The 22,844-nt window shown below is 57.9% G+C and overlaps 1 protein-coding gene across 1 annotated transcript in view; it reads right to left on the reverse strand.

Moving 5' to 3' along the window:
• The window catches only part of LOC111149489 (LDL receptor related protein 5), a 138,888-nt gene that overhangs the window by 14,436 nt on the left and 101,608 nt on the right, over positions 1 to 22,844 (reverse strand). Inside the window, exons 11-20 of the mRNA XM_022506587.1 lie at positions 18,850 to 19,066; positions 16,527 to 16,816; positions 14,744 to 14,970; positions 13,278 to 13,462; positions 10,912 to 11,235; positions 9,703 to 9,902; positions 5,104 to 5,312; positions 3,759 to 3,949; positions 3,039 to 3,248; positions 342 to 467 (exon numbers count right to left, since the gene is read on the reverse strand). Of these exons, the coding sequence (XP_022362295.1) occupies positions 342 to 467; positions 3,039 to 3,248; positions 3,759 to 3,949; positions 5,104 to 5,312; positions 9,703 to 9,902; positions 10,912 to 11,235; positions 13,278 to 13,462; positions 14,744 to 14,970; positions 16,527 to 16,816; positions 18,850 to 19,066 (2,179 nt within the window). The remainder of the gene's footprint in view (positions 1 to 341; positions 468 to 3,038; positions 3,249 to 3,758; positions 3,950 to 5,103; positions 5,313 to 9,702; positions 9,903 to 10,911; positions 11,236 to 13,277; positions 13,463 to 14,743; positions 14,971 to 16,526; positions 16,817 to 18,849; positions 19,067 to 22,844) is intronic.

Here is a 22,844-nt window from a genome sequence, read left to right on the forward strand (position 1 = left end):
AAGTCACAGAGAGAGAGCTAGGAAATCCCCCAATTATTTCGATATTAAAACAACACACTTCTAAATAACTCAGGAGCCAAAGAGATGATCTTAGGAGAACTTCTAAAACAACTTAAACTAAGGGAAGAAAATAGAACTTATCAAAATCGTAGGATGCAGAGAAAGCAGTACTGCGAGGGAAATTCGCAGCCCCAAATGCATACATTGGAAGAGGAGGGACATTGGACATTGGCTCTGGAGGCTGGATGACACAGTGACTGTGATTTTAAAAGGCTGTGAAGCAGGGACCTGGCAGGCGGGGAACCCAGTGTCCCAGGAGTAACCGCTGAAGTCACACCTACCCCCACAGGTCAGCAGGTTCTGCAGGAGCACGAGGTGGACTGGGCAGGAGCACCGTGGGGTCCCGTCACCCTTGGCGATGCAGATGTGGGAGCAGCCACCATTGTCCCGGGCACATGGGTGAGCCGCTGTGGAGACACAAAGAGGGAGCGGGTTGGGCTCTGGCTCTCACCTCAGGATTGCAGCCTGGAGGGTGCTGGAAACCAGGGCGAGGCCAGAACTCACAAGAGTGGGTGCTCCCGTGGGCGAGGGCTACACATCGCCCCACTTAGTTCCCAGGGCAGCCAGCTTACAGAGTCCACTTCCTCTGCCACGCATCTCACAGACAGGGAAGTGGAAGCCAAAAGCGCTCACATCCTACCCTGGCCCGTTTAACCCACTCCCGCCACGTTCACAACCACCGGTCTACACTGCCAGTCTCTCACGGTGTAGCGGATTGGGCAGAGGCCCCCACACACCCACGTCCTAATGCCTAGAATCTGTGAATGGGACTTTATTGGGGGAAAGGGTCTTCACAGATGTAATCAAGTTAAGGATCCAGGGAGATCATCCTGGATTTTTTGGGGGGCCATAAATCCAACGACAGGTATCCCTGTAAGAGATTCCAGGGGAGGCGGAGATGCAGACACAGGGGCAAAGTCTGTGCGATGAGAGAGGCGGAGACTGGAGCCCCGGGGACACGAGGAACACCGGCCACCACCACAGACCAGAAGGGGCAAAGAGCCGTCCCCACCCACAGCCCCCAGAAGGGGTGCAGTCCCCACTGCCCCCTTGCCCTCGGACATCTGGCCTCCAGCTTGTAGGAAAACACGCTGCCATTGCATTGGGTCACCTGGGGGCGGTTTGGTACGGCAGCCCCAGGAAGCTGACCCAAGCGGGGATAAAGGGCAGGACAGCGAATCCCCAGGGAACTCGCAGGTTTCAGCTCAATGAACCGACTTAACCAACACTTGACTGACAGGAAGAAGCCTGGGAGGGTGGCTGCCCTCCCTCCGGTGAGAGGAAGTGAGAGAAAGCATGACCCGCAGCCTCACAGAAAAACCAGTGCCCTACCTCAGCCTCTGGGATTAAGTGTGTAAAGCGACAGAAGTCACGGTTTAGAGCAGGGGACAGCAAACTTTTTCTATAAACAAGAAAGTAAATCCTTTTGGCTTGACAGGCCACATCGTCTGTCACAAGTCTGCCAGCTGTCACACAAAGGGGGCTGTGTGTGGCACAGAAAACAACGGGTGTGGCCGTGTGCCAATAAAACTTTATTTACAAAATCCCAGATGGGGCCCAGGGGCCGGAGAGCGCCACCTGTGGTTCAGAGCTGAGCTGCAGAATTTCCAGAGTAAGTAGGTTGGGTGCCCCACATCCCAAATCAACACGGGAGAGCTCACTCAAGGATCTCCCACTCTCCCCCAAACGAGGAGCTTCTCGTGTCACCCCAGACATTGCACGTTTGCACTCACAGGGATGCCCCAGTTTCCAGCCTCAGCCCTGTTTGTTAAACATTTCCTGGCGCTCCCATCCCCTCAGGTGCTGGTCGGCGTGCTGGGCTTCATGCCAACACCCGCAGGACTGGACATTCGTGGGCTCGAAGTTCACCATGCTGACCACGGGCCAGCAGTTCTCAAGGCTGTGATGCCCAGGAGTCCGTGGCTTGGCTGAGAAGGGAAACTCGGGCACTTGGACCCCCATCCATCAGGCACCCAAGTGATCTGGAAGCCGCTTACCCGGCCGGCAACTTCACTTATCCCGGACCCGGACAAGAACCCACCAGGCCAGAAACCAGCCACCCAGCAGTCAACACAGAAGCCACCGTTCAGTTCATCAGAGGTGACGTCCCCAGCTCAAGAGAGAAGCTTATCCACTAAGAGCAGGACACCTGAGTCAAGAGGGAGCCAAGGAATTAGCAGGAGTCCCTCAGAGCAGGACAGGAAAGGCAATCACAGACGGGGACTCCAGGGAGACGTGAGCCAGCGGGAGGATGAGGGGCCATGGGGGAGGTGGGGCGGCCCCCAGGGCCCAGAAGATGGGCAGCTTAAAGGCAGCTGGACAGGACAGGGACAGTGACGGCCCTACTCAGCGCTCTGTCCCAGCAGCAAGCATCCAGCCGGCAGCCGAGGTCTAGTTACTGAATACAGACTGGGCAGACAGACAGACACATACACACAAGCTCCTATAGCCATCTCTAGCCATATACGGAGGGGGTGGGGGAACAAGAGGTCCCAAGGGTAGGGGTCCCTCCCTCCCAGCCTTTGGGCACAGCCCAGACTGTGGCAGGTCGAATCCTAAATTCCGCCTCCCGGCCTGCTCGCCTGCATGGTGGCGGTAACGAGACGTCATGCCTGTGGTCTGGTCACCATACACAGAAAAGGGGCTTCACAGATGGCAGTAAGGCTACTGATCAGTTGAGTGGGAGTTCTTCAAAGGGGGCACTAGTTCAAAGGTGGGTGACTCTCACCACAGGACCCCCGAAAAGCAGAGCAGGTTGTCCAGCTGATAGTAGAGGAGGGGGTCAGCCTCGGACGGAGGGGCGGCGGAGGGAGGGCCCAAGAGTGGCCCTGGCCAACGGCCCGTCCCGCAGCCCCTCACCCCGGCCAGTCTCCTACTCACTCCGAGGGGTCGGTTCAGAGCTCGGCACCGATGCACCGATGCCCACCCTCCCGGCGGGCTCCTGCCCACAACACCCACCCCCGCCCCCCAACACGTACAGAACTCCTCCAGGCTGATCTCTTCCACGGCGTGGATGCCGGTCAGGTGGGCGACGCGGCCCTGGACCCGCGTCCGCTTGTCGCCGGTGGTCTTCTCCACACGCTCGATCATCTGCTGCTGCCTGTCGATCCAGTAGAGGTGTCTGCCCAGCACGGCCAGGCCCGCCGGCTGCACGATGTTCGCGTCCTCCAGGGTCAGGCGGTTGGCCCCTGTGAGTGGGACAAGGGCCCCCCGAGGGGTGGCCGACCCCCAGAGCTCAGTCCAGGTGCAGCTCGGAACAGAGGGCTGCCAGGGACCCCGGGGAGATTCGATGCTCTGGCCCGGGGCCGGGAGCTAGTGCAACTTCCCTGGAAGCAGCCTCGCTCAGAAGAAAAGCGCCTCGGGGCGGCTGTAAGTGCAGTGATAGAAGCGGAGGGGTCTGACTTCTGGCCCCGCCTGCGCTGGGGGACCCTGGGCAGGCCACCCACCCTCTCTGAGACTCCTCTTCTGCCTTAGCAGGTGGGGATCATTTGGGACCTATGTCTGGAACACTCGGCCGAGACCGTCTGTGGCAGACACCAAGCCCCAGCACAAGGCCCACCCGAAATGGAGCCCTGACGAGCGCGGCGGCTGGTACCCCCATGACGGATGACGAGGGGGGGCGGGCGGGCTGTCCCGGGGAAGGTCAGACCTATGGCTTGCTGAGGGACCCAAGCCCCAGGTGGCCCCCGGGCACATACCTGACAGGTCACAGCTTTCGATGCGCTTCAGGTCCGCGTCCACCCAGAAGAGCTTGCCCAGCCTGTTGTCCACCACGAGGGCCACGGGCCGGATGAGGCCCGTGGTGAACAGGACCTCACGCTCGGTGCCGTCCAAGGCCGCTCGCTCGATCTTGGCTGCGCGGTCCTGCATGTTGGTGAAGTACAGGTACCTGTGGGGGTGGGGGGCCGGTGAGGGACGGGGGTTGTGGCCCGCCACCTCCACGGCCAGGATCGAGCATGCAAAGCACCACACAGGCCAGCCCCGGACCCGGCAGGGCTGGCCCCCGAGGCTGTGCGGGGCTGAATGGTGTCCCCCGAGAAGTCCTATCTTACCCAGAGCTCAAAACGTGACCTTAATTGGAAAGTGAGTCTTTGTAGATGCCACTAAGAATCAAGGTGAGGCCACCTGGTCGACACCTGGAGCCGCCCCCCCAACCCCGAAGCTGGAAGAGAGACAAAGAAGGGTCCCCGCGGAGCCTCCCGAGGGGGACAGCCCAGCTGACTTCAGACTTCTGGCCCCTGGCACGGTGAAAGGACCAGCATCTGTTCCTGTAACCCCCTGCTGATAGTCACTTGCTGTGACAGCCTCGAGGACTAGCACGCGCTCTGGCTGAGAAGTCCCTGCCTCTATGGAGGCCAGCCTCAAGGGAGACCCATTAGGTTGCTAGAGAGCCCCCCAAAATAACTAGGCGTGTGCCCCCCGAGCCCTCGTGTGCTGCAGGGGCTGACATCACCACCATCCTCGGATTCCCGGATGGAGACACGGAGGCCCTGAGCTGACGTCCCCTGCCTGGGGTCCCATGGATAGCAAGTGATGGGGTCAGGTTTCGACTTTGGGTCTGCCTGGCCCACCGGGCAGTGTTCACACTGGTCGTCCCCAGGCCTGAGCCCCATCAAGCGGTCCTTCCACAAGTCTGAGCCCCGCCTGGTGGCAGCCCTGTAGGTACCTGAAGGTGGCAGTCGTGTGCCCGCCGCCCGCCCGCAGACCTTCGCATGCCTAGCTTTATTCCTGAGCTTTATGTGGCACGGCTTTCAGTGTCCCCCTCCCCCTGGTTATTCCCATTGGGACCCTCCCGAGTCTGCCTGCCTCTTCATGGAAGGAAGAAGCTCTGCGGAGTTGAGATAGTGACCTCCCCATGATGGAGCATATGCAAGTGAATGAACAGCCCTCAGCTGGGATGCTCTGGAAGGGATTTTTGTTTTGGGTTCAGATTTGAGGGGGACAGGGTAAAACCTAGGAACCAAAACTTCTATCCTCTCCATGTCTCCCCGCTGGGATGCAAAACCCCGCACTGCTATGCCCGCCCGCCCCTTGGCCTCGCACCCCCGCTCGGCGTTGACGACGATGGCCCGCGGCTTGTCGCGGTCCCCACGGAGCACCACACCCATGGCGTCTCCATTCATCCGGTGGACGTTGATGGTGTTGGTGGCCTCACACGTCCAGAAGAGCAACCGGCTGTAGACGTCAATGCTGAGGTCGTGGGGCTGCCTGTCCGGGTTCTGGCTCGGGCTCGGGGAGGTCAAAACGAAGGGCTGTAACAAGGAAGAGACGAGCCTTGGCTATGGACATCGCTGGAGGGTGGAGGCCTCGGAGCCTGCGTGCAGACTGCAAGGTGGGACTCCAACCGGGTCTGGGGCCCCCTCTTGTCAGGTCAGCGTGCACCGCACGCCGACTTGAGCAGCAAACTGAGCAAGCAGCAGCTCGTGGCCAGGCTCTCGGCCGGTAGCTCGGGTCACCAGCCCACCCACCCGCAAATTTGCAGTGGGCCATCAGCTCCCAGGCCCTCCGCGTCCTGTTCCTGCCCCACAGAAGGGCCGCCTGGTGGCTCCACAATGAGCCCAGGCTCACAGCTGCCTCCTCGAAACATCTGCTCTCTCTTTGCTTAGTGTCTTGGACTCGTGCTTTAGGAAGGAGCCCTTCCAACCTTGTTATTTTTTTTAAATTTAGGGCGCCAGGACGACAGGTGCATAGAACAGAAGTCTGCCCTTCGCAGCCCTCTTCCCTAAGGGGAGCCCAGCAGTGTGGCCACCCTGCGTCTCTGCCCCGGGAGGCTCTCTGCGGAGCTCTGCCTGACTCTGCCATCCACTGCATCTCAGGGTCGAGACCTGGCTTTCGGAGCTACCGGCAGAGAACGCCGTTTCACGAAATGCTGCGGGAGGAGGGGAGAGCCCAACGTCACCCTCCTCTCCCTTACGGCCAGAAGCCTGACTCCCTGGGGGATCTGCGCCCCCTGGGTTACCCAGAAAGACCATGTTCAGGTTCTCAGGTGATATGACCTGGTGCCAAGTGGGCTTCCCAGAGCTACCACCAACGGTTTGGATGAAAAGTCACTTCCTCTGAGAGGGCATCATTAGCACGATGCTCGGCTAAGAGGTCATTGTAAACTTTGTCCATCTCCTGCTAGCAGTCAAAACGAAGTTTCCTGGTGCAAGAAGGGGCCTGCGGCCGAAAGGAAGCCCCTTCAGCACACCCAGCCTCTGGAACCCAGCTAGAAAGGAACACCACCCTCCCCCCCACACAGCAGCCCCTGGTCCAGAAACACTGGGCAGCTAGAAGTGTGTGACACATCTGAGTGCAAAGCACCACTTTAAAGGACTGTGTCTCCACAGGTACCAACATCCACATCCCCAAGAGTTGGGGGCTCTGAGAGCCAAGCCTCAGCTCCAACTGGAGCTCCAACATTCCTTTCCTCAAACCCATAGACTCTGGACAAAACCAGAGCCCAGAGCACCTGCCAGGCTCGGAGTGCAGCACGATTCCAGTCGGCCCTAGTAGGAATCAGGTTCCCCAGGGAGGGTGGATCTGCAAGGCCGGGTCTAAAACCAGCCTTTCGGGCACCAGTTATGGGAACAACCAGCTGCGAAACGCGTGGGGCAGCCACACCTATCCTCTGGCCGCCGGGCGGTAACGACCAGCCAGTTAGAAAACCCGAGCTCCAGCGTCAGGGTCAGTAACGATACTGACCCAAATGCGAAATGCCTTAACAGAACCCTATCGGGCACCACAATCAACACCTCTCCCTCTCGCCAGTCCTGGACAGCAGGGCATGTCCAGGACTATGTCCTAGCCTATGTCCAGGGCATGTCCTAGACATGTGGCAATGTCCACAGCAGGGCAGTCACGACAGCCCGAAGACCCAGCGTCTGTCGGTGGACGGACCGAGCAGCTGTGGTCGTCTGCACCGTGGGGCATCCTCCGCCTTAAGAGGAAGGGCATTCCGACCCCTGCTATGATGCAGATGAACCCTGAGGACATCACGGTGCGTGGAAGAGGCCAGACACAAAGAGACGATTACTGCGGGATCCAGCCTGCATGACGTACTTGGAAAAATCAAATTCACAGAGACAGGAAGTAGAAGGGAGGTTGCCAAGGGCTGGCGGAGGGGGTGGCGGAGCGAGTGTTTAGTGGAGACAGACTCTCAGTTTGGGAAGGTGACAGAGTTCTGGAGACGGTCAGTGGTGATAGTGGCATGACAATGGGAGTGTCCTTCGTAAGGCTGAGCTGCATACTTGAAAATGGTTAAAATGGTAAATGTGGGGCACCTGGGTGGCTCTCAGTGCGTGGAGCCTCCGCTTTCAGGTCAGGTCATGATCCCAGGGTCCTGGGATCGAGCCCCAAATCGGGCTCTGTGCTCAGCAGGGAGCCTGCTTCCCCCTCTCTCTCTGCCTGCTGCTCTGCCTACTTGTGCTCTTTCTCTGTCAAATAAATAAATGAAATCTTTAAAAAATAAAATAAAATGGTAAATTTGATGTTATTAAAGATTTTTTAAAAATTTTATTTGTTTGCCAGAGAGAGAAGACAGTGCTCGCACACAAGCAGGGGGAGCAGCAGGCAGAGGGAGAAGCAGCCTCCTCGCCAAGCAGAGCGCCTGATGCAGGACTCGATCCCAGGACCCTGGGGTCATGACCTGAGCTGAAGGCAGACGCTCAACCTACTGTGCCCCCCAGGCGCCCCGTGTTACATGCACCCCAGTACAATAAAAATATTTTACTGGAATGAGAGGTCAGTCAAGTAGATGATTTAAAACATCATCCTTGGGGTGTGGGGGGCACACCTGGGTACCTCGGTCCGTTACGTGTCTGCCTTCAGCTCACTCAGGTCATGCTCTCAGGGTCCTGGGATCGAGCCCCGAGCCCCCGTGTCCTATTGGGCTCACCGCCCAGTGGGGAGCCTCCTTCTCTCTCTCCCTCTGCGCCTCCCCCTGCTTGTGCTCTCACACACTCTCTCTCTCAAATAAATAAAAATCTTTAAAAATAAATAAGCAAATAAAATAAAACATCATCCTTGGGGGCAAAGGGCGCCCTTGACAGAGAATCAGAGCCACCAAAGGGTGAAGCCGGCAAGACTCCAGGGAGGGAAACCGACGTTTCCCAAAGCAAGCAGAAACCCAGAAGGTGTCCCTAAAGGACTTTTCCTTCAAAGCCCCTCGTTGTTTTCTCAGACACCAGGCGAGAACACCGCCTGATGCGACGTTAAGGCAATCTGCGCCCAGTACCTCCCTCTGCAGGGAAGCCACGGGCCATCAATTCACACTTCCTGTCCCGCAAAGGACGGCACGTGGCTGTCCCCTGCACGGGAGGAATGAAAGGAACACGTTCCCACCATTCTGCCAGGCTCCGCCCACCGCAGAGATGACACCACGGCTGCCCGGGCTCAGCTGCGACTTTTATCACCAACCAGGGACACAGAACGCAGGGGACGGCTCGTCAGTGCCGTGCTGGCCACGGGGCACTCTGTCCAGAGCGAGGCCCAGCCCGGACACACAGCGCTGGGACCCAGGTCAGGGTGAACAGCCAAGGGACCTTCACAGACACAGATATCGTCTGGAAGTTTCCACCAGCAGCATTTCTCTGCGTCGCCTTGTAACAGCACCAAGACTTCACCGTGAGGACAGGAGGTCCGGCCCTGACCGCGCCGCAGAGACGGGGAGCGCTGGGTCCGGCAGCTCCTGGACGCCGGCAGGAAGAGCCGGACGTGTCGGTGAGCGCCACCCCAGCAGAAGGCCAGCGCCACCGGGCACACGGAAACCCCGCGTGGGCCCCGAAGCCGCCGGGCGACTGTCCGTCAGGGAACAGGCCCCCGACAGCTAATACGAGAGCCGCTGGTTCCACTACGAGAAGTACTTTTGAAAACGCGTGTGGGCTCTGCTCTAGCGATTCACCGGGGCCCGTCTGAGCCTCGCACAGAGTTCGCGTTTGTCAAAGCATGATTTTGTCTGTGAGCAAACGCTGGGTGACCTCGAGGACAGCTGCAGCCCCGGGCGAGCCGCGTGCACATGCACAAGCACACGCCAGCAGCGCCCTCCGCCCCCCGCGGGCTGCGAGCCACGCCTGGGCACACTGGGGGTACAACTTCCCGCCCCATCTCCGAGGGGCCACCTCCCGTGGGTCCACGTCTCCAGCCAACTTCAGGTGTCTTCAAGGTCATTAGGAGTTGTGTCTTGAATCATTTAACATAGGCAGAAAGGAGCACCTGTACTTATGAGGTCCCTATCCTCACGTGTCCCTGGCAAGAGTTTTGAGGGCCGTGCACCTCGCCCTTCTCCCACAGCCCTGTGGCTTTGCTGTGTGATTCTGCACAGCGTCGTGACGTTTGGGAACACACGCGTTGCATTACAGCAAAACAGACTCTACGAGTCCTATGAACTAAGAATAAATCCAGAATAACCAATACCAACCAGCCTGGCACAAAATCCCTATGGGAAGAAAAAAAAAAATCCCATTTCTACATATAATCATCATCAGAGGGTTTCTCGCTGCTCAGGATATACCCCGGATGACATAATTAGAGCGCAGATGGTTGTTGACGCAAGCCATGCTCTCTTGGCACCCCTCTGCTAACCAAAACGGGGCGGCAGCCTGGAAACGGTCCCGGGGAGCTCCTTGCAGAAGTGACCCCCGTGTCCCCCACAGGTACACCTGCCTGGGTCCCGTCGTCCTTGGCTCGCTTGATGTTCTGGCGTCCGTCCACCCAGTAGATGAACTTGTCCAGGGGGTCATAGTCGATGGCCTTGACATTCCTCAGCCCGTGCAGGGGCAGGATGAGGTCTGGGCTGTGCTGGTCGTCGGGGACCATGCGGCTGATGGCACATTTCTGGCTGAACAGCAAGAAGGTGGTGGGCGCTAGAACGGGGCGAACAGACGAGAAGGCTGCGTGTCAGTGTCTGGAGCCGAAGACGGGGTCGGCAGGGAGGGACGGCGCTCCGCTCCCTCGCGAGAGGCAGGTTTGCATATGCACCTACTAGAAGCCGCAGGGAGAGCGCTGGAAGGACATAAAGTGGCTTCCGGGGGTGGGGGACGGACTATGGCAAATTCTACTTTCCATGTTATGTGTGTCTCTGCTGTTGCAGTATTTCCTAAATGCATGAGCTATTTTGAAATGAACAGCATTTTTAAATTATCAAGACTCAAGACAGAAAAAGGGTAACGATAGTAAATATCAAACACCCCCCCCATAAATGCACTTAATGCTTGGACAGCTCTATCATTTGTCTCGTGCCTACATGCACTCATGGGAACCACTGAAACTGTATGCAGTGACCTTGACATGGGAAGGGACACTTTATGGGCGTGTCAGTGAGCCAAACAGCCTATGTGCAGGGATGGCACAGCCGAGAATGTGTAAGAGGCCGACAGTTCAAGCCACTGTCTGAGTATTACAGTTGGGTGATTTGAAACTAAATCATGGCCCCAGGTCTGCCAGCCCCAAGGGCAGACACTCAAGTCACAGGCGTCCCCACCAGTGGGTTACCTGCAGCTTTCTTTGACTCTTCAAGGTGATGGCCCCCAGGGGACAGGGACTGCGGGACCAAAGGGAGCGCAAGAGTAGGGAGGCCCCAGCTGAGTTGAGGACCTGTTGCCTCATCAAGACACAAATGCACGGGCCAAGCCCTCAGCTGCGACAGCCCATAGAGGGATCACTGGATATAAAATCCAGTCAATGGGGAGAGTACTCCCTCACAGAACCAGGCCTAGGCCTCCAGATACCACGCGGCTTATGCAGTGCACAGCCCACTCAACCATCCATGGACACCAAGGTACCTCCAGAGAAGAGGCTCCTTTGCGCCTCCACCCCCAGAGCCAACCTGACCTACCATAGGGTGGGGGTACAGGGGCACAGTGAGGCACTCACGGCTGCAGTTGCGGCTGCTGGGGTCCAGGGTATAGTGTGAGGCACAGCCACAGCGGTGGCCGCCGGGGACGGCGAGGCACAGCTGCCCACACTGCCCGTTGTTGTGCATGCAATCGTTGAGGCCATCCTGGCGGGAGGAGTGGAACACCAGGATGTCCATCACGAAGTCCAGGTGGCCCTGGATGAGGGTGCGGTTCCGGCCGCTGGTCTTGTCGGCCCTCTCGATGCTGTGCAGGTTCCAGTCGGTCCAGTAGATGTAATCGCTGTACTGCGTCAGGCCGAAGGGGTGCGGAAGGTCGTCCGCGATCACAACGCGCTCCTGACCTGCGTGGACACACGCCTGCGGCATCAGTGACGCACGGCCGGGCCTCCACGCAGGGTCGACCGGTTTAAGGCTGCCCGGGAACCCACGTTCCCCCACTTTGGAAAGAAGCAGGGACGACAGCAGCCAGAGGCCACCTACCCTGGGTCCAGGCACATCCCCCCCCACCGCAGCGGAAACGCACGTGCTGTCACTCCAATGACACAGACTACAACGTGCGCAGAGCCGCAACTGGGAGACAACCTGGGTGCCCATCACTAGTAGAGCGGACGGGGCACCTGGGGTTAGGGTTAGGGTTCAGCTCAGGTCATGATCCTGGAGTCCTGGGATTGAGCCCCGTGTCATGCTCCGGCTCAGCAGGATGTCTGCTTGAGAATCTCCTCCTCCCTCTGCCCTTCCCCAAGCTCGAGCATGAGCATTCTCTCGATCTCAAATAAATCAATAAATCTTTTTAAAAACTTTTTAAAAAAGTTAATTAAAGGGGGGGCCCGCTAACTTTGTCCTTGGAGCATGCAACTCTTGAAGGTCATAAGTTTGAGTCCCCTACTGGGGGTAGAGATTATTTAAAACCTTAAAAAAAAAAAAAAGAAATGAAAATTTTTGAGACTAGGAAAAAAACATGCTGACACAACAATATTGATTATCATGGGATGGTGAAAATCATGAATAATTACTTTCTTTCCCTGTATTTCTGTATTTTCAGAAATGCCCTATGTTGATTATTTTGCCATCAAAAACAAACCCGTTATTACATACAGACGCTCCGAGTGCTTCCATGAAACACAGGCTCGCACACGCGCCCCTGGACCCCGCGCTCCCGCCAGCCACCCTCGGTGAGACGTGCTTTCACCCAGGTCTCCCCACGGCAGCTGCGTGAAGCGGTGCCGTCCGTGTTGGGGAACCGAGTGCCCAGGAGGGTTAAGGAACGTGGCTGAGGCCGCACCGTCAGAGGGAGGCCCCCGGTGTGTCAATGTCTACGGCATTAAACGGAGAGCGTGCTAGGGCAGGGTGACAGCCAGGCCCACGGCACGTGGCCACCTGCACGCAGCAGGGCCGTGGAAGTTTCTGGCGCTGATTTCCCCCCAGTGCGTCTTCCCTCTGGGGCCGTCGGTGAGCATCATTACTTCCCGCAACCACCGCCATTCAGGGATGGCTTCCTCCTCAGGCATCGGCCTCTCGTAAATCACTGCGGGGGGCTGGCGTGGCTCACTCAAAGACACATTCCAACCTCGCCAGCGGACTCAGAAACCCGGACAGGCAGTGTGCAGGGCGGGTACGGCCTGCCCTGAGCAGAAACCAGGACACTGGGGTTCCAGCTCTGGCTCTGCTCACACAGTACCTGGGACAAGCCATCCAGCTGGCCCATGCCTCTGTTTCCTTACCCGTAAAATGGGTACAACCACGCCCATCACAGGGGGCAGCAGCGATCAGAAAATCAAATTCTCTCCACCACATGGGGCCACCTTATCACTTGGTTACGTAAGAGAGCTAACATAACGGCTCCCTCCGGCGGTACAGCCTAGATTTGCATGTCCTGCCCCCACTGGTGGGGTACCTGGAATGAGGTATTTTTTTTTTTTTCACCTGATCCCAGGATGTGGGGTCTATGACCTATTAGTGAATCCGAGAGTAAGGCCTGCACAGAGTAGGTGCCCCGGGTCTGATGGCGATGGAATCTGGGCAGCACTCTGCGACCTCAGGGAAATCCTGGCACCTCCCTGGGCCTCAGTTTCCCCATCAGTGAAAACCTACACCATGTTAGAGTCCTGGCACAAAGCTTCCCTGGGCCTTGGTTCTTAGTAGGTGTGCAGGAAACCGCTGTCCCTCGGGCCTCTGCAGACATGCCTACAGCAATGGCACCAGGGAGGAAAGGGACAAGCCCCAGAAGAAGACAAAGCCGGAGGAGCAGCCGGGGCTGGGTCCACATCTCCGGGGGGGCTTCACAGCTCACAGGCCAGAAGGAATGGTGCAGTGGGGGTGGAGAGGGAGTCGGCCCCCCAGCCCAGGGATGCCCCCGCCCAGCAGGACCCCACCTGGCCCTCACCCAGCATGTCGGACGACTCGATCATGTTGGTGTCCAGGTCGGTCCAGTAGAGACGCTGGTCAGCGTAGTCGATGGTGAGGTCGTTGGCCCGACCCACCTTGTCCACCAGCGTCATGCAGTTGGTCCCGTCCATGAAGGCCCGCACAATCCTGGGTTTCCCCCCCCACTCAGTCCAGTAGATGTAGCTGGAAGACACAGGGAGGCCAGGGCGTGCTCAGTTGCGTCCACCCTCATGGCAGGGCAGGGGGACACAACCACCACCGTCCCCTCGGTGTGGCCCTCTCCATCCTGGATAAAGCCACATTGGTGACATCCCTCCAGGAAGCGGGAGAAGGGCAACACCCTGAGAGCTGCCTACGACCCCACCGTCCCCCCAGGTGCCGTCACCGGGCTGCCTCCTGCCTCCTGAACTCCCACAGCGCTAACCTGCAGGGTAAGGGCAAACACATCCGTTTATAGGCCCAGACTGGGAGCACAGATGGGGTGACCTTGTACTAGAACTCCAGGGAGACACTCTTGTCAGAGACAAACACTAATTAAGCTGGACAGGACACCAGGGTGACCAGAGAAGCCAGGATGAATGTGGGTTTGTCAGGACACATTGTCCTCTTACTCAAAAGGGACAGAGGACAAGAATCGGAGCCCAGCAGGCACTACAGGGTCAGGATCCAAACTCGGCTTTCCTGCCTCCAAAGGGTCCACCTCCCTTCTTCTTCAGCAGCTCTACAGAAGGAGCCCCCGTTCCAGAACCATGTGCGTTTTACTCGCCCTTCGGCTACAACTGGGCCCTTCTCTCTGGTCCGCCATCCTGCAGTCTCTCCGTCCCTAACGGCGTGCGACAGGCAGCGCTTTGGGTGTGGTGAACACAGCTCTGATGCACCAGGGGACGAGCACCTGGTCTGCAGCACAGAAGACTGGCACACAGGGAGGCTCAACCCTGGCCCCCCGCAGCCCCCATGCCCAGGGCCTCCAGGCTCCTGCCAGGTCAAAAAGAGCAGGTGCCTGGTGAGGCAGGTGGGCAAGGAGCCCCTTTTGAGCTCGCCGGGGTCCAGGGCCCTCAGAGTCAGCAACACGGGGCAAGGGAAGGAGCCCAGCTCTACCCTCCCTGCTTACAGGACGCTCAGTGAGTCTTTCAGCTTCTCTGCGGCTCCGTATCCCCCTCTGGAAATTCAGGGACAGAGACCCTTGCCCCTTGGAGGCCCCCCACCCCCAGATGCTGCACTGAGAGAAGCATCCCCCCTTCCTCCCTGCTGCTCTGGGCCTCAGTTTCCCCTCTGTGAAATAAACCAGAGACCTCCACGGGTCCCGCTGGCCCCAGCCACCTCGAAGCCGGCAGTGGCTGGGACTGCTATCGTGCGAGGGCCCGCTGGGCAGCCATCCCCAGGGCTACGGTCATCGTGCGTGGGCTGACGTGCGGAAGTGGCGGGGGGAGGGGGACACACATGGTGGGCAAAAATGGCTCTTACCCTTTGGTGGGGTCCAGGGCCAGTGACCTCGGGTTGTCCAGGTCCCTCCACACGAGGACCTGCCGGAACTGTCCGTCCAACCGGGCCACTTCGATCCTGTTGGTCCCAGTGTCCGCCCAGTAGAGGTTCTTCCCCACCCAGTCGACAGCCATGCCTTCCGGGTAGTCGAGGCCGAACTCGATCACATGCTCCACGGAGCTCCCGTTCATGAATGCTCGGCTGATGGTCTGCAGCAGGGGAGGAGGCAAGGGACGCGGATTAGGAACCAGCCTTACCCCCAACCTCGGACCACGAGATGGACCCCCGGCCACTCAGAGCAGCTACTGACCGCATCGCGTGCCCGATCGCCAACGTGCAAGGGTTTTTCAATAAACACTTGAAATGTAGTAAAATACAACGTTTTTACGGAAAAAAAAAAAAAGATCTGATAGTATTTAAGTTTCATGAAGTTTTTGTCCCAGGAAACTAATAAAAAATGCAAAAGATAAGGAGTCATGGAAACCAGAGAGGCTGGAAGCTAACAGAATGTTTAAAAGAAGGAAACTGGTTACGTAAAATAGGGAGTATCTGTGGAGACTACGTCCTTCACCTAAAGAGTTCCTAGCAGCATATCAGTTACCTCGTACATGTTTTTATTTAAAGATTTTATTTATTTGACAGAGAGAGAGAGAGAGACAGCGAGAGAGGGAACACAAGCAGGGGGAAAGAGAGAGGGGGAAGCAGGCTTCCCGCCGAGCAGGGAGCCCAATGCGGGGCTTGATCACAGGACACGGGGATCATGACCTGAGCCCAAGGCAGACATTCAACGACTGACCCAGCCAGGCGGCCCGAGCTCTTATAATGTTAAGTGAAAGACACCAGGACACAGAACCCTCTAGCACGCCTGACGGGGACCATGAGCAGCACCGACATCGGGAGCTCACTGGAAATGTCAGCTGAGGGGAAATGAGGGATTTTACTTTTATTTTATTTTTACTTTCTTCTTTATCCTTTTCTCTCTCCTGTCCTCTTTCTTCAGTGAGCTCCCATGACTTTCAGAATCAGAAAAATCTCAAAGAGATGTGTAACACCATCGGGAGAATAAGATCAAGGAGTTCGGTTGTCCGGAACAGAACAGGGCCTGGCACACTTTTCCATAAAGGGGCACACAGTAAATATGCAGGCTCCGAGGGCCACACAGCTCTGGGGCCACTACACAAGTGCAGGCACGGACAAGCCATAGACAAATGGGCATCACTATGTTCCAATAAAACTTTATTTACACAACCAGGGGGTCAGCCTGAGAGCTGGTTTGCAGAATCCTGCTTTATAAGAAGAAAAGGCCCTTCTGTGTATCCCTATGTATTCGCGCTGTGCATAGGGACAGCATTTGCTAAGCAGGTGGGCACTGCTGAGGGAGCGAAGCCAGAGACGATGTCAACTTACAACAAAACGTCTCACAGATCCACAATCGCTCCAGAAAAGCTCATCTGTGTGTAGGGGATCTGCTCGTGATAATCGTTCGTGTTCGTTTATTAAAAGTTTGCTCAGACTTTACGGTCGTAGATCACGTTACCATAAATGTTACAGCTTTTTTTTTTTTTTCCAAGTAGGCTCCACGCCCAGCACGGACCCCAACCACGGGCTTGAACTCACGACCCCGAGATCAAGACCTGAGCTGAGATCGAGAGTCAGACGGCTGACCGACTGAGCCACTCAGGCGCCCTTAAATACTACAGCTCTTTCAAAAAGACCATGAAAGCCGTCAAGACAGCGCCGGTGGAGGCCACCTCGCAGACCGTACCTTCAGGCTGACGTCTGTCCAGTATATGTGATTGTTGGATACGTCGAAGTCCAGCGCCGAGGCCTCCTTGACGCCCGTCAGCGGGATGGCCACGTCGTTGTTGTTGGTCTCCAGGGAGATCCTGTGGATGGCGGCTCGGCTGGTGAACACGAGGAAGGCTTCAGGGACGATGCAGGTCTTCAGGTCGCTCAGCAGCTCCAGGCCGATGGGGCAGCCACACTTGGCGGCGTGAGGCGTGAAGAAGCAAAGGTGGCTGCAGCCCCCGTTCCCGTCCGCACACGCGTTGGTTCCTGGAACGAGCACAGCGGCTCTGGCACTCGGCAGCCCCCAAAACAGAGGCGTGTGTGGCTCCGTGGTCACACGGGGCTGTGTCCCAGCCAGACAGCACGTGGGACACCGGGCGGGGATGACGGAAACGGAGGTCCTCCCCCGCTACGGGGAAGGGACACTAACAATGTCAACGTGGCTGGCTTTGTGCCCGGGGTGACCCAGTGCCTTTGAACTCGGTCCGTCCGTCCGCCGAGCAGCTGGGGAGGCCGGAGCCACTCCCACTAGTTTTCTAGTCATGGAAAGTGAAGCCCAGGGAGGCTGGTGAAGGTGACACGGGCAGGAAGGGGCACAGGTGTAAGAATGCCATGTGAGGGGGTAACTCACACGCACATATGCACACACACACGCATGCACCTGGGCCTGGACTCCGGGCCTGCTGGTCAGACTGACCGCCCGAGTGGCCCCCCGGACACCGACGCCTCACACACTCAGACTCGCCCAGGAGCACCGAAGGGGTCTCCTCCTCACTGAAGCAGAAAACTTAGGGTGTTCGTTTGTTTTGGCCCCCCGTTCCTCTCCGTTAGCTACTGAGGCGCTGTTGAAAGTGGCTTTAATGTAGAGTTAAGTATTTTAGCTAAAAGAAGAATCCTTCTCCCCATCTCTCTCAGTAAGTCCTGAGACGAGACAGAGAGATGAACCCAATCTCTCAACTTGAAAGCGCGCCCGATGGACACATCTTTTTTCTGACCCGCTGGGTTCTCTTTTGTGTATCTAAACCATCGCTCGCACAGGGGCTCACCCTCCATGGTAGATAATCCACGGGTTCTAAAGGGTGACAGCGAAACGGAGCTTACCCGTCCCATCGCCTCTTTGTCAGGAACCCGGGTCGCTGGACGGCTAAGGCCTCACCTCCGGGCCTTTGCACAGCTGCCCCTCGGCCTGGCCCACCCTGCCCCGACCTGCTCCCTCAATTCCAAGTTCAAGTGACCTCCCCTGTGTGTTAAAGCCAGGCATCCCCACCACCCCAGCTACAGCCACTGCCTGGAGTAGCACTACGGAGGGTCTCAGCTGCTAGACGGGGAGGCTGGGAGCTACCTGAGGCCAAGCCCAGGATCTTCTCTGCCTGTTCATTCATTCATTCATTCATTCATTCCTCCAGCAGAGGTCTATAGAGACCTTCGGACCCGCAGGTTCTACAGCAGGTGCAGAGGCCCCCCCCCCCAGCTGGGCACAGAGCCCCGCCCCCACCACACCTGGACCCTACTCTCTCCCTCCTGTGTAGCCTAATGACCCGCATTTGGAATCGTTTTCAGAAAGAGACAAATCATGTTAAGTGAGCTTTATGCAGATCCTGGTTTTCAGATAAAAGCTGTGTGTTTGGGGTGCCTGGGTGGCTCTGTCAGTTAAGGATCTGACTTCAGCTCTGGTCATGATCTGGGGGTCCTGGGATCAAGCCCCACATTGGGCTCCCTGCTCAGCAGGGAGTCTGCCAGTCCCTCTCCCTCTTTCTCTGCCACCCCCGCCCCGCCTCATGCTCTCTCTCAAATGAATAAATAAAATCTTAAAAAAAACAAACAAACAAGGTGTGCATCTGAAGGTCCAGCCTGGCCACACTGGACAGCCATCACAGCCCACCCCAGTGACGAGGTTGAGGCAGACCCAGAGTGAGTCCCGAGCTCGGCCATACCAGCAACGTGGCCATGTGTCCCTCCTCCTTAACAGGGCAAATGGGGCAATACTGTCATTAGTGTATGGGGTTGCTCCGGCCATTACGGCACTTAGCAGAGCCTAGCGCACAGCAGACGCTTGGCAAACATCAGCCGTGACTGTAACAACTGCGCCAACAGCGCCCGTCCACAACCACGACCTAGTCAATATCCCCGGCAGAGACACCACGCCCCTTCCCAGGTGTCCTCCACCAGATCTCACCGTACCCTGCCCTGCCCATCCCCAGGGTGGGTGCCCGTGGACTGAAGGGCAGCCGCGAGCCCACTGCTTCTTCCTGGTGCCGCTCGGCTTGGCTCACTCGCAGCTGGAGGCTGAGAAGACTCACCGACAGCCTTGGCCACGTTCACAGCCTTCAGCCCCATCAGGTCGGGCAGCTGGTCGATGATGACGTCCCGGCTGGCCTTGACCTTGTGCACGCGCTCGATGCTGCGACGCTGCCAGTCGGTCCAGTAGATGAAGTCCCCCAGCAGTGTGAACCCGAAAATGTGGGGGAGCTTGTCTTCCAGGAGTGTCCGCCTCTTTGTCCCGTCAACGTTGATCACCTGCGGGACAGCAGACACAGGTATGAACCAGCCTTGGGCCTGAGCGGCCAGAATGGGGACAGGCCCAATGCCTAGGAGGCTCCGTTCTGCCTGCACCCCGCGAGGCCATGCTATGACGCCAGGGGCCGTGGCTCCCGGCAGAGCTGGACGAATGACATTTTCAGTGGTGGGGCTGGCTCAGGGCTCTCCCCGCAGCCTCCGCTACCTGGGTACAGCCATGGCACTGAGAGGGCCAGGCGAAGCAGACAGCTGTGCTCTCCCTTCCTGCTGCTGATCGAGAAGCAGGACCGAGGTGCAGGGCTCAGACCGGGGCAGGCTCTGATAGCAACGTCTGCCGGCCAGGAAGGTGTCGGATCACAGGCTCAACGCAGACATGAGCTTCCAGAGGCTGCGTTACTAACACGCCGGGGGCCCTGGGCAAGACCGCGCACTGGTCTGTGGACCGATGTCTTGCTTGGTCAGGCCCAGATGGCCTCGGAGGGCCCTTCTGGACCTGAGTCTGAGCCCGTAACTCTCGGATGCTTTTCAACCCCCCCACACCAGTGGCCCTTTACTCTGAGATATGAAAGCTAGCTCTTTCTCTTGAAGAACCAGTGCTGATGAAAAGCATTAACCACAAAAGCCACAAAGGAAAAACTGCTATCAGACATAAAAACGCCTTAACCGACGGAAACACACAAACGGGGTAAGATGGGATTCCGATGAAGATGATCCTGTAGCCGCTGATGTTGAAAGCAAGACTTGATAAAACACAACATCGAGCTTCTCCAGCTCTTGGGCCAGGATGAAAGCGACACAACAAGTCCCAGCAGACCCCCTGCAGCCAGACTGTGTTTCCAGCTCCGCAGAAAAGCAACAAACACTCTGTTTTGCAGGTGGTGAGAACAGAAGACAGATCAGATTCACGCTGAACAGAAGAGACTTGGGTCTGTCTGCCATAGGACAGCACAGGACAAAACTGCCAGGTCACCCAGGAGGGGCCCAGCAAGCCCCCGCGCCCCGGGGGCCTCAGTGTCTCCACCTGCAACTGAGGGGAGCAGCTGACCTCGTCCAGGCAACCTAAACAAAGACAACGCCTGCCCGGGCCCCCAATCTGGGGCAATTCACACAGAAGTGGGAGGTGCTGGCCCCCTATGGATCCTGGAAGCGGCTCTCCGCTGGGGTTCCAATGCGCCCCCAAGCCAGAATGCGAGATTGGGGGACGCCCTTGTACCCAGAGCGGGGGCGCTGCCTGCCTCACCTGGAGGGAGGAGCTCAGGTTGTACCAATCGCTGTGCTCATCCCCAGGGCACCACGCCGGCCCCGCTGGTTAGCAGCAAGTGGCAAGTGAGAGACTAAGCCTTCCAAACGGTCTGGGCACCGGCCCTCAGAGAAGGCTCCGCACAAAACTTGCCCACGCGTGGGGTCTCATCCTGGGCTCGTGGCCGAGGAGGTGAGGTTGGGAGAAGAGGAAGATGGTACCCTCAGGAACACATCCCGTCGGAGAGCATGTAAGTCAGCGAGCAAGGCTGTGAGTGCGCAGACACAGCATCGTGCACGCAAGAAACAGAAACAACTGTGGACACTGAAATTTGGATTTCGTGTCATTTTCACGCATCACGATATACTGTTTTTCTTTCAATTCTTCCCCCTGATCATTTAAAAGTGTGAAAACCGGGGTGCCTGGGTGACTCAGTGGGTTAAAGCCTCTGCCTTCGGCTTGGGTCGTGATCCCAGGGTCCTGGGATCGAGCCCCACATCAGGCTCTCTGCTCTGCGGGGAGCCTGATTCCTCCTCTCTCTCTACCTGCCTCTCTGCCTATTTGTGAGATCTGTCTGTCAAATAAATAAATAAAATCTTCAAAAAAAAAAAAAAGTGTGAAAACTGCCCTGCGTGTGAGAGCGGCGCAGACACGGGCAAGCCGGCCCATGGGCTGTAGAGTCTAAGCCCTGGTCTACAGCTGAGCGCCTGTGCCCATGATCTTCAGGAAAGGAAACTGGACATTTCACCAAGACGCTGTGTCAAGAATGTTCACGCCAGACGCCAAGAGTGCCTGGAGCCAGCGCTGCCCTCTCTGAACTCTGGCTTCTGTCCTCCTGCGCGGGGCCAACTCCACGTTCCGTGCCCGGGTCTGGGCAAGAGGGCCACAGAGAGGTGGGACAAGCAGATCCCAAGGAAGCACATCCTCAGCTGCACTCTGAGGGGCAGCACCCGCAGGGGGTCTGCAGGGAGGCCCACAAAGTGGTGGGCCCCGAAAGCCACCCTGCCGAGAGACAGGAGGCCAAGACCAACTGTTTGAAAGTGCACGTTTCAAGGGAAAAGACTCCTGTTTTCTGATGGAGTCACCATCACAGTCAGACGTAACCCCCCAAATTAGAACCGTCCTGGTTATTTTTTTTTAAGTATTCTACTTATTTATTTCACAGAGAGATCACAAGTAGGCAGAGAGGCAGGCAGAGAGAGAGAGAGAGAGAGGAGGAAGCAGGCTCCCCGCCGAGCAGAGAGCCCGATGCAGGGCTCCATTCCAGGACCCTGAGATCATGACCTGAGCTGAAGGCAGCGGCTTAACCCACTGAGCCACCCAGGTGCCCCGCCCTGGTTATTTTGTTCCACGTAATAAACAAGATCTTAAACACGCACTTGGGGGCACACACACACCGCTCAGTTGCCCAGAAGCCCCACGTTCTACCTTCTTCCCTGGGGGACGAGGGACACCCAGCCACCTGGCCTGGCAGCCGTCACTCCCCACCCCCCCAAGTATTTACCTTGGCTGTGCCAGACATAAGTCCCCTCCGCTGACCCAGTCCGTGTCCGGGGCAGGGAGACAGATAAATGCATGACTTCTCAGTCGTGACTTCTCAGCCCGCCTGCCAGCCTGCCCCACAGGCGGTGTGGACCGGGTGCTCTGTCCCAGGGCCGGCCCCACGGCAGGTGTCAGGGTCAGGACCCACTAGCTCCCACTGCCCTGGCCAGGGTGAGACAGCAGGGGGCCCCAGAGAGCCCAGATTTTCGGGGGTGGGGCAGCAAGTCCGCGGCAAGCCCCACGCAGGTGACACCCCGGCCACAGAGACAGGCTAAAGAGACCGGGTTGGCCTGTGAGACCTCGGCTTGGTCCAGCCACGAGTCCAAGAACCCCGGAGGGAAAGAGCCGAGGATGAAGCTTCACAAAGACAGCTCGGGACTTCAAAGGGGCAGGACCGGTCCCCGCTTCAACTAGGCATTGGCTGAAACCACCCTCCGGGGACAGGCGTCACGGTGTGTGTACCCGGCTGTCTAAACGCTCTGTCCCTGTCAGCACTGCTAAGGGGCGCGATTCCTCCCTCTACTCCGGAAGCAGAAGACAACAGGATCTGCACGACAAGTCTGTGAAGGAAGGGCTTCAGGACACACGCGGCTAGAAAATCAGCTCAGGCGCTGTCCAGGGAGCTAGGACGCCGTCCCACCCCCCGCGCCCCATCCCTTCTCCTCAATGTCCCTCCGATGTGCTGCCGCTGTCCCATCTCCCCCGTGTCTATCTCCCCTCTTGAACGTCCGCCCCGTTGGGGCCACAGGTCTGTCCCCTGCTGCTCTTCCAGGTGGGGCGGCGTCCGTGGACGCCTGGAAGGAACAGGTGCTCGCCAGGGTGTGCACAGGGGGCTGGGGGGACGTGATGGCAGCTCTGTCCAGGGACCTGCTGAGCAACCGTGGGAAAGGGGCCAGTGGGAGCCACGGCGAGAGTGTGGGAGCCACGGCGAGAGTGTGGGAGCGGGCGCTCTCCATACAGACCCGGTGTGTCCTGAGTCCCCGCCCACCGGCAGCA

Source organism: Enhydra lutris, unplaced genomic scaffold, assembly GCF_002288905.1.
Source record: "Enhydra lutris kenyoni isolate GAN:26980312 unplaced genomic scaffold, ASM228890v2 scaffoldscaffold22, whole genome shotgun sequence".
Lineage (NCBI taxonomy): Eukaryota > Metazoa > Chordata > Mammalia > Carnivora > Mustelidae > Enhydra > Enhydra lutris.